The sequence below is a fragment of the Caretta caretta genome, chromosome 3 (genome assembly GCF_965140235.1).
Source record: "Caretta caretta isolate rCarCar2 chromosome 3, rCarCar1.hap1, whole genome shotgun sequence".
NCBI lineage: Eukaryota > Metazoa > Chordata > Testudines > Cheloniidae > Caretta > Caretta caretta.
The window spans coordinates 14,347,913-14,359,399 of NC_134208.1; the positions used below are offsets into that span (position 1 = coordinate 14,347,913).

Genomic DNA, 11,487 nt, shown 5'->3' on the forward strand with positions numbered 1-11,487 from the left:
ATAGTATTTCTTCTATTACTATTTTATTATTACAATAGCACTTAGGAGCCCTAGTTATGGGCCAGGACTCCATTGCGCTAGGCAGAGTACAAAAGACAGAGTAAATAGACAGTCCCTGTACCAGAGAATTTACAGTCTAAGAATAAGACAAGAGATAACAGATGGATATGGAAATGTGAGGCAATGTGGACATGGGGAAGCACAGGGAAACAGTGAGACAATATTGGTCAGCATGATAGGCCATGGTCTCAGTAGATCAGTGGCCTAACTGCTGTCAAGCTTTCTGTAGGCATCACAGCAAAAGAGAGTTTTAAGGAGGGATTTAAAGAAGGACAATGTGTTAGTTTCAGAGATGCTTGTGGGGAGCTCCTTCCAATTGTTTGGGGCAGCATTGGAAAAAAGAGCTGACTGAGGGGATATCTGAGCCATTAGTGATTATCTTTGAAAAGTCATGGAAGACGGGAGAGATCCCAGAAGACTGGAAAAGGGCAGATATAGTGCCAATCTAGCCTGGTAAACCCCAGACTGAGGCCTTGGTGAAGACCTACAGAGGTACTGGGGCTGCAGAGGTGTAGCCAGGGGATAGGCAGAGGCAGCTGGTCCTAACCCCTTGCCAATGATGAGTGGCCATTACACTGCAGAGAGTGTAGGGGTTAGATGATGACTGGCAGTAGCCACTGAGGCAAGGTGGGTTTAGAGGGTTGGGGGTTTCTGAGAGACCCAGAGTGGGGGTACTGCTGGGGTAGAACCCCCAGGTAAAGGGGCACTGGGGTCCGGGAGGGACATGGGGCCTCAAGCAGGTGAGATACCGGCCAGCAGAGGCCGCTCCAGAGCTGGCATTGAGCTAATTCCCAAGACGACCAGCAGGAGACGCCACGCCGGTGAGTCATCACTCTGCTACAGGTTGAACATTAGGAAAAATTTCCTAACTGTCAGGGTGGTTAAGCACTGGAATAAATTGCCTAGGGAAGTTGTGGAATCTCCATCATTGGAGATTTTTAAGAGCCAGTTAGACAAACACCTGTCAGGGATAGTCAAAATAATACTTAGTCCTGCCTTGAGTGCAGGGGACTGGACTAGATGACCTCTCGAGGTCCCTTCCAGTCCTATGATTCTATGAAAACACTAGAGCGTGTGTTTGAAACTATAACACCTGGGCAATGGAGGCTGGTGTCATTAGTCAGTTGAAGCCAGGACTCGACATCTTAATAGTGAATGAGAGATGATAGGCAGGGTGGGAAATGGTGGTGAAGAGCTTTGAAAGTGAAGACCTGATAAATTTGAAAACTGGTCCAAAATCAATAAGATGAAATTCAATAAGGACAAAATCTGCATTTAGGAAGAAAAAATCAAAAGCAAAAACACAAAATGAAGAATCACTGAGTAGGCAACAGTTGTGCAGAAAAGGATTTGGGGGTTATAGTGGATCACACATTGACTGTAAGTCAACACTGTGATGCAGCTGAAAAAAAGGCAGATGTCATTCTGGGATGTATTAACAGGAGTTAATGTAAGAAGCAAGTGATAATTGTCCAGCTCTGCTCAGCACTGGTGAGGCATCAGTAGGAGCACTGTGTCCAGTTTTGGGCACCAGATGTGAACAGAATGGAGACAGTCTAGAGGAGAGCAAGAGGATGGGGAGGCACTGATCAGCAGGGCCCGCTGGCCCGGGGGAGAGCTGCTCAGCATCCACCTTCTTTTCCGCATGGGTGCTCCAGCCCCGGAGCACCCACAGAGTTGGCGCCTATGTATGGAATCCCTGTCATTGGTGGTTTTTAAGAACACAGTTAGACAAACATCTGTCATGGATGGTCTAGGTATACTTAATCTTGCCTCACCATGAGGCAATGCACTAGATGACTCTTGAGGTCCCTTCTGACTCTACATTTCTATGATTGTCTATTGGAAGCAATCAGAAGGGGAAGCCAGTGGAGGGATGCAGAGAGGGGTGTTTCCTTGGGTAGAGGGGCAAGCAGGCCACATTGAAATGCATTTTCTATGAATAGTCTTGCCAGGAAATGTCAGTATCTCAAATATTTGCAGAAAGGTTGGTATGCTTGATCAAAAGGAACCGAATTTCCTGTGGATTTTTTTTTATTATTTCCCAGCTGCCCAGACGTGTATACAATTCACGTGCATCACAAAAGAATGAGAGAATGAACTACAAATAATGATCAAGTATAAAAAGAGCAAAAAGAATAGGGCGTGATTATGGCTTAATGGGTCAAGCAATGGAGTGGGACTTGGATGATTGCTGGCTTTGCCGCTCATCTCCTGGGTGACCTTGGATAAGTCATTTAGCTTCTCTGTGCCTCCATCTCCCTATCTATAAAATGGGCATAATGACATTTGCCTCCATTATAAGCACTTTGAGATCTACTAATGATTGTTTATGAAATAGGTATTAATGTTATTAAGAGTCCATTCGCATTGCCACTGAAGCCTCTAGAACAGATACAACTGACATCAAGAAGAGCAGAATCAGTGCCCAGTAGGCTTTGCATATGTAACCTTTACTGGCCAGGACTAATTCAGTGCAGAATATTTCACCATCATAGTGTTACAATAATCACCTGTCCTGATCTCCATTGTTTGTTTAGATGCATGAGTACAGATGGTTGATTGTGCAAGATGGCAAGCTGCACATGTGTGTCTCTGAGTTTGGACTCAATCACATATGGAGTAATTGTCCTGAGCTGACTCAGTTAGGTCTGGAAGACCATGGATTGAACTGTATTCAGCATGTTAGCTTCCTAAGCCTGTGACACTCAGGCTGGTTGTGGCTGCATAGGAAAAATACACTTCTCTATGAGCTTGATTGTGGAAGGTGCTGAGCACTCTAACTGCGATCCAGTGAAACACTTAAAACATGCTTAACTTTAAGCATATTCCTGATTCCTGGCATCAGTGGCTGTACCCTTGTGCTTAAAGTTAAGCACATGCTTAGGTGCTGTGGTGAATTGGATCCAGAGTGCTCAGCACTTTTCAGGACTGATCCTTAGTAGAGAAGATACCTATATGTTTCTGAGGGCATCTGATCAAAGCCCTCTTGGTTTTTTTACATTTATTTTTTACTATATACTTTATTATTCAAAAAATATGTTTTAGCTCTCCATGTTATAACTGCCCACTGGAGTTCTTTGTGTGTTAATCTTTTGGGGGGTTTTTCAGGAGAAAAGTAATACCAATGGATATTTCCATAATGACAACTTAATAAGCCTTGTGAACAACTTGTTTGCTGCTGGCATAGAGACCACTTCCACCACGCTGCGCTGGGGACTTCTGCTAATGATGAAATACCCCCAAATTCAGAGTAAGTGATTTTGTGACAGCTGCTAGCTTGGCTGGCACGGGAGGGTTGAACAGGAAACCTGGGGAGCTAACAGCATAAATGGCTACAGCTTTTGAGTGAAAGAGTCTTGCTTGACAGCAGAGAGCTGTAACAGACTCATATCCTCAGTAGATCAGGCACAGAGTGGAACATGGAACACCCACTTACCAGTGGGTTATGCTTTTATTTCCTTAGAGCCAGATTCTGATCTCAGTTACACCTATGTAAACCTGGAGCAATTCCATTCTACTCATTAGAATTGCTCCAGACTTACACTAGAATTTTGCTCTTGATAAGCAGAACAATTCAGAGCAGAATTTAAATGGTCATAACTGTGAACACAGTTGTAATAATTGAGACCATGCAGACCTACTTGAATTGTGAGCCTAACCCATGGAAAGTGGGTGAAGGGCCATGAATTGTCACAATGACAAGTTATATGAAATTTTTTAAGAAAAGATTTAAGAAGGAGACAAATGGAATTAATTTAAACAGGAGGAGGGGGAGGAGGTCTCTAGTGGATATTGTTATGAGCATGACTAGTAAACAAGAGGAAAAGGGAACCAGAAATCAATGGATCAAAATTGTTACTTTGGAAATTAGGCCTAACTGGTGCACAAAATAATGAGAGGATGGACCGTTCTACCCACCACTCTTTTGGGGTGGACCTTAAAAAGATGCTTGGGAAATTAAACAAGGAACTTCTACAACCACCGCGGTTGCAGCAGAAGGATTTTTACCATAACACTCAGACTTTATTTCTCCAGTAGGGATGCTTGGCCATCATCACTGCCCCAGTAAGGACCCAACCTGATACATGTGAGATCTTGTTCGATCTTCCCTTCCCTCGTGTGTCTCTTTCCATCCCTCACAATCTTCCTCCTGTCATGTGTGTATGTGTGTGTGTGTGTGTCTCAGCTTTCCACCTGATCCTGAAATCAATTGCATTGTACTGCACCAACATGACCTGGTGAGACAACCCATCCAGCTCTGGTTGGCCTAAGGACCAGTGAAGCAGAGGGACCTGAGCCGACCAACCGGATGATATCCTTGGCCAGGGAAGAAAGCTGGGGTCCAGAGCAGCAACTTTCATGGCCCAATCTGTCTGTGACTGACCCGCTGCCCTGTATTCTGAAAACATCAACAAAAGCTGTATTTCCCCGATCTGACCTATCTTATCTCTTCTCTCCCTTCTGTTTCTATGTGTTTTGTCAAAAGCAGGAAAGCGAATGTATTCCTGACTTAAAATTAAACAGAAATAATCCATTTGTCCCCACCAAGAAGGACTGTTTGATAGAATAAGAAATTTTAACCAGTATTCACCCTCTCAAAAATTTAAAAAAAAAAAAAAAGACGTTGACAGATTTTCATTGTTTGTTTTGCATAATCACTCCATTTCAGTTGCAGTGGTTTTTGCCTTGTTTTGATTCTTTCCCTTTTGTACATTTCCATCAATACACTTTTAATCATTGACATGAATTTCCTAATGTGCTTGCCATGGTACTAGGCAGGCCAAGGTCTCTATATTCCAAACTCCAAACCTTGCTTAACACTCTTTAATATTGGACCGTGACAGGGTCACCTTAACATCCTTAGCTCTTTGGGCTCACATATTCCATCTAACTTAATACAACAGCAGAATATGACCCTAAGTTTCTGTCTTCCTCCAAACTTGAAGACCCTCCAAGATCTTTCCACAGATAATTATTATAATTAGGGATGGTGAGAAAATTTTAAGGAATATAAAATTTTGCCTTCTCTGCCCCCACAAAAAATAGACACAGCTTTTTTGAACATATCTTTGGTGGTTCCCCATATTCCATCCAGCTCTAATTACTTGTTAAATCCCAGCGGTATGTTCATCACTGTACAAAACAGAAGACAGAGTCCATGCCCCCAAGGAACTTCCAGTCTCAATAGACAGACAAAATAATACAAGATACAAAGGAACTGATCTCACCTGTCATGTGTTGAGCTAGTTTTAGTAAGCCATGCAACAGCTTGCTTGTATGCCTTCGAGAGACAAGGTGGGTGAGGTAATATCTTTCATTGAACCAACTTCTGTAGATGAGAGTGACAAGCTTTTGAGCTTCCACAGGCCTCTTTTCTGGTCAAAATGGTGTACTCCATGCAGCGTTACCTGATACAAGGCACACGTGAGGTCACACTGTGCAGAGGTTTGTTCTACAAAGTAGAATCCTCCATGCAGGCTGGACAGAATTGTCCCACAAGCCAGATTCATCCTGCCAGCTGGGCAGCACACAGTAAGTCGGGCATGCCTTGCATATATAGACCACACACCACCAGCTCTCATTTACATCACTACAGCTCAACTGGTCTCAGTGGAGTTATTCCTGATTACAATGAGGTGAGGTCAAACTCTGGCCACCTATGTACTGAAGGACCCAGAGTCTGGTTCTATAATAAAGCAAGGTTTTTTGTTGTTGCTGGTTTTACTTTTATGCTTTTGCAGTTGCTTCCCCTAACTCATTTCTATTTGGTGGCTTCTTGCCTGAAGGCTGCTTCAGGGCACCACAGGAAAAATCCTTTGTGCATGAAATTGACAGAGTCAACAGGGAAGCCTCAGTTGCAAAGACATTGAAAACTGTTTGAAATAAAATCCTGTATTAATCACTGGTCACAGTGGCCCACAGCCTATTTGATTAAGTACAGAAGAGCATGATCTAGTGGTCTGATGCAAGCCTGGGTGCCAGGAACTCCTGAATGCTGAACTGATTGTGGCCTTGCCAGTCTCTGTAAAAATGAGGATAATAGTACTCATGCATCTCGGGATTGTTGGGAAGTTAACTAGTTAATGTTTGTAAGTGCTCTGATGGTTAAAAATAGAACTGTGCAAAGATGGAAGTTCCATTTCATGAAGGCTTTTGAGATTTCCCCACAGGGGAAAATTCCAAAAAAAAAAAAAAAAAAAAAGTTTGGGGGCAATTGAAATATTTTTTTTCAACAAAATCAAAATGTTTCATGTCAAAAGTTGACATTTTAATTTTGTATTATATTATCAAATAAAATACGTAATGTAATACAATAAAAATTAAAATGTCTAGACAAAAAGTTGTTTCAGAGAGAAAGAATCAAAATATTTCATTGCAAAAATGTTTAAAATGGGACATTTTTGACATTGCCAGAACTTACTTTTCCCCAGTTTTCCTCCAGAACAAAATTTCAGCAGACTTGACACGATTTCATGAAGCATTTCAGTTTTAACAGAAGGGCATGTTCAAGCAAATATGTTCCATCAAAGTTTCTACGACCAGCTGTAGTTGAAATGACTGTATATTATTATTTGGCAGGCCAAGTAATAGGATAGGTTACCTGTGTGTTTTTGGAAGTTCTCTATTTAGTTTTTATATTGACGAGCAAATGTTTATAAGCTCTAATATTGTCAGCACCCCATTATTTCTGGAAAGAGACACAGATTTTGGAGAGCTTACAATATCACTTTAACATGAGCTTGTGCACCTCTCAAAGCCACAATGCACAGCATTTATTATAATAAATGAATTCTGATCTCTATTGTATTTTCTCAGGCAAAGTCCAAGAAGAGATTGCAAGAGTTATAGGATCAGCCCAGCCACGAATTGAACATCGAACTAAAATGCCGTATACGGATGCAGTTGTCCATGAAATTCAGAGGTTCGCTAATATCCTGCCCATGGACTTGCCTCATGAAACTACTGAGGATGTTACTCTTAAAGGCTACTTTATTCCAAAGGTGAACAGTTTGTGGTATTGCTTTTCTTGTGATCTGCGACATCGTTAAAGTCCTGGTTCAAATGATTGACCCTTTTAAGTCCTGGTTCTTTGTTTAATGTTGAATCTCATTGGAAGTCCCATGGCAGTATTTGCAATAGCATCATTCACTTACTATAGCTTAAACAGTAAGAGGGGGGGAGGGATAGCTCAGTGGTTTGAGCATTGGCCTGCTAAACCCAAGGTTGTGAGCTCAGTCCTTGAGGGGGCCATTTAGGGATCTGGGGCAAAAATTGGGGATTGGTCCTGCTTTGAGCAGGGGGTTGGACTAGATGATCTCCTGAGGTCCCTTCCAACCCTGATATTCTATGAAATGCTTATACCAAGCTTTAGTCAAGAGACCATATTGACCTATAGAATAACTCCATTGACTTGATTTACAGGGAACTTACATCATCCCCTTACTGGCCTCTGTACTGCAGGATGAATCTCAGTGGAAGAAACCAGATAAATTCAATCCTGAGCATTTTCTTGACTCCCAAGGAAAGTTTGTAAAGAAAGAGGCTTTCATGCCTTTTTCAGCAGGTACTTTCTATTTTCATTTACTGCTGTGGGGATAGATATCCAAGATTCAACAGACTATAAGATACATTTGTGAATCTTTAAATCTCATCCTCTATTTGCCCCTTACGTGGGATAATCTCTCATTTTAGACTGTACTACTGCTGAAAGCACATGTGCACGGTTGGGTACTCTAATTTGCAACTTGAGGGTGCTGTTAGAGTCCCGGCTGCTTTTAAATGATCATATATCAAGGGGAACCCAATAACTGTCTTCAGATGTTACCTAATAAAGTTGTGGAATCCCCATCAGTAGAGGTTTTTAAGAACAGGCCAGACAAACACCTGTCAGGGATGGTTTGTCTTGGTCCTGCCTGAGTGTGGAGGGGATAGACTAGATTACTGTGATGGGGTCCCTGGGTGCCACCTGGACTCTTGAACCACTGAGCCCTCTGTCCCACCAACCTGGGGTATCCCTCTCACTTTGTGATGCTATTGTCAAGCCTCAAATCTCTGGCAGGCACAGCACTACACAGACATCCACAGGCAGGGACACACCCAACTGAGTTAAATGAATGCTTCTCCCAGCCTCTCATGAACCAATAATAGGGAGGCTCCAGCCAATTCTCCCCAGTCTTGCTCCCCAGAACTGTGCCATCTTGCCCTGGTCAGAAGCCTGACCCCTGTATGTTAATTATTCAGTCTGTCCCTCCCTTGATGTGGAGAGGACACACACTAGCCTTTGTAAACTGAGCTGAGATTTCTCAAGCACTTCAACCAAAACTTTAGATAAAATGTAAAACAGATTTATTAAGTACAGAAAGATAAATTTTAAGTGATTATAAGTAGCAGGCATAGAAATCAAAGTTGGTTACAAGAAACAAAAATAAATTTGTTGTCTGAGTTCTACAAACTAAACAGGATTTGAATCAAGCAGTGTCTCACCCTGACAGATGGTACAAGCAGGGCACAGATCCTCAGTATACAGGCTGGAACTGCCTTCCAGCCTGAGATCACCCTCCCGCAGTTCGGTCTTTGTCCTCCAGACGTGTTTCCAGGTGTTGCATTGTGGGGGGAGTGCAGCCAAGTGATGATGTCACTTCCCCTCTTTTATAGTTTCTTCCAGCTTGCTGGAAAGATCTATGCTGTGACTTGGGAGGTCAGTCAGCCCCCATTGGTCAACAGTCTCCATTGCATATGTGCTCTCTCAGAAGTCTCCACTGTATACATGGGATAGTGGATTCTTTCCTTGGTGGGGGTTGACATTCACTGCTGTCTGGCTACTCCATTGTTGTACCTGAAAAGCTGGTTGTGAGTGTTCCCAACCTCACAACATATTTCAGTGACACACACATAGCAAAACTTCATAACTTCACATACAGTGACAGCACATACAGTCCAACAGGATATTAATGTTCAACAGCTCAAGACTTTTAAAATTATACCTCACAAGGCATACTGTGTACAAAATATATCCTAATTATAAGACAGTGGTGAATATGGGGGTTCCAGGGTGGTGCTTTGAAGTATAGAGTTTCACAATGACATCTCGAGCCCTACATTTCTGTAATTCTGCATAGCAGCTGTGACCCAGATGGGTTATTATCCGCCTATATCTGGCTGGGAGGTTGCGATCATTCCTTTCTAATGAGGATTTTGCTACAATCATCCATGCCTTTGTCACTTCACTATTAGGCTACTCCAATACATTCTATGGCTCCGATTAAGGTGATCTTCAGTTGACTTCAATGGGACTTAAGCACTTGCTTAAAGTTAGGCTTCAGTTAAGGACAGTGCTTATCTAGGTATGTCTACACTGCAATTAAAAACCCGTGGGTGGCCTGTGCCAGCTAACTTGGGCTTTGGCTAATGTGCTGTTTAATTGTGGTGTAGACATTTAGATTGGGCTGGACCCCAGCTCTAGAACCTGCAAGGTGGGAGGGTCCCACAGCTTGGGCTGGAGCCTGAGGCTAAAAGTCTACACTGCAATTAAACTGCTCTTTAGCCCAAGCCCTGCGAGCCTGAGTTAACTGGTTGGGCCAGCCTTGGGTGTCTAATTGCAGCGTAGACATACCCCTTTGAGGTTACACCATAAATCAACTCAGAAGCTGAAAAAAGTGCACTTACTGCATGGGCTGGTATGTTGTATGTATTGATGACATATACATACATATTAATAACATTAGCTCATTCTCATATTTATTATTTTTGTCCTCTCGATTATTTCAGTTCTTTCCTTGTGGTGTACTTGTAAAGTTTACAGAGAGTATGAACTAGGAAAGCCCCTTGTGCCAACCTGCTTCAAGCATCCTTTATTTAGCTACGTTAAAGGCCACAGCCATATATGGACATTGTACCTTAACTCATCACTATCTATCTAGGTCAGGGGTTCCCAAACTTGGTTTGTGGCTTGTTCAGGGTAACAAGCCACAGTGAGACGCTTTGTTTACCTCTTCCCGCAGCTCCCATTGGCCGGGAACGGTGAACCGTGGCCACTGGGAGCTGGGAGCGGCCGTACCTGTGGACCCTCAGGTAAACAAAGCATCTCGTGGCCCACCAGGGGATTACCCTGAACAAGCTACAAACCAAGTTTGGGAACTCCTGATCTAGGTGAAAGTCCCAGACATATGTATGGTTTCAGAGTAGCAACCGTGTTAGTCTGTATTTGCAAAAAGAAAAGGAGGACTTGTGGCACCTTAGAGACTAACAAATTTATTTGAGCATAAGCTTTCGTGAGATACAGCTCACTTCATTGGATGCATCTTAGTTCAACATACGGGATGTGGCCTGTAGGTAGGTCCCTTGCTTTACAGCCAAACTACTTTAACATAAACCTATAAACCTATTATAATAAAACAATCAAAACCCTAAGAAAATAAGAAAAGATATATAGGTAAGCGAGCAGACTGGCCCTATGGGCTACACAAATAGTCACAAAAATTTTGAAAGTAACTAAATGTTTTGGGGTCTTGAAGCAGACTGTTTTTCACAACATTTGGCCCTGATTCTTTTTTATTTTCAAAAGTTGGAGTTTTCTTAAATGAAATTTTTCACAAAGTCAAAATTATTTGATTTAAAAAATTCAATTCTAAAAAAATGGCAATGGCGAACAAAAAATAATCCAAACTCAAGACTGAAAGTGAAGGAGGAAAAAAAAAAAAACCTTGAAAATGGTAAATGAAAAACAAAAGCAAAAGAAAACCCTGAACATTTTTTTTAAAAAAATGGGAGGTTGGGGGTCTTTGTTTGCTTGGTTGAGGTTTTTAATTTCTCCTGGAATAGCTGCCAGGAGAATTATTTTCAAAAATATGACTGGTGCAGCCACTAATATAGTATTTTTTAAAAGAGCAAATTTGTTCCTCTCGAAAGGTTTAGACTATAATCACTTTCCATTTTGTTTACTAGTTGGTGTATTTATAGGAAGAAGTCCTGTTTTAAGTCACACTTGTTTATTCTTGAAGTAAATCCATAGTTCTACTCTGAACTAAGAAGTTTACTAAGAAGTTGTGCTGTGGTTTTTATTCCTTCTCAGAGTTAAACAAGCACCTGTTTTTTGTTGTGAATTTCATTACAGGTCGGAGGATCTGTGCAGGCGAGACTCTTGCCAAGATGGAGCTCTTCCTCTTCTTTACAAGCCTCCTGCAGAGGTTCACTTTCCATCCTCCTCCTGGAGTTACCAGCTCAGACCTGGACCTCACCCCAGCGGTTGGGTTTACCACGCCCCCAATGCCCCATAAGGTCTGTGCTGAGCCACGTTCTTAGAGCTCCTTCCCTTAGGCCAGGTCTAACTACAAAGTTTGGCAGATATAAGTATGATGGTCAGAAAATCACATGCCTGACATAGCTAAGCCAGCAATAGCTTCCCCACCCATGTAGATGCAGCTT

At 42.3% G+C, this 11,487-nt stretch overlaps 1 protein-coding gene across 4 annotated transcripts in view; it reads left to right on the forward strand.

The window, feature by feature from the left end:
* The window catches only part of LOC125634671 (cytochrome P450 2K4), a 39,920-nt gene that overhangs the window by 16,587 nt on the left and 11,846 nt on the right, over positions 1–11,487 (forward strand). For all 4 annotated transcript variants that reach the window (XM_048845733.2, XM_048845732.2, XM_048845734.2 and 1 more), the window contains exons 6-9: positions 3,172–3,313; positions 6,880–7,064; positions 7,486–7,627; positions 11,177–11,340. In XM_048845733.2, the coding sequence (XP_048701690.1) occupies positions 3,172–3,313; positions 6,880–7,064; positions 7,486–7,627; positions 11,177–11,340 (633 nt within the window). The remainder of the gene's footprint in view (positions 1–3,171; positions 3,314–6,879; positions 7,065–7,485; positions 7,628–11,176; positions 11,341–11,487) is intronic.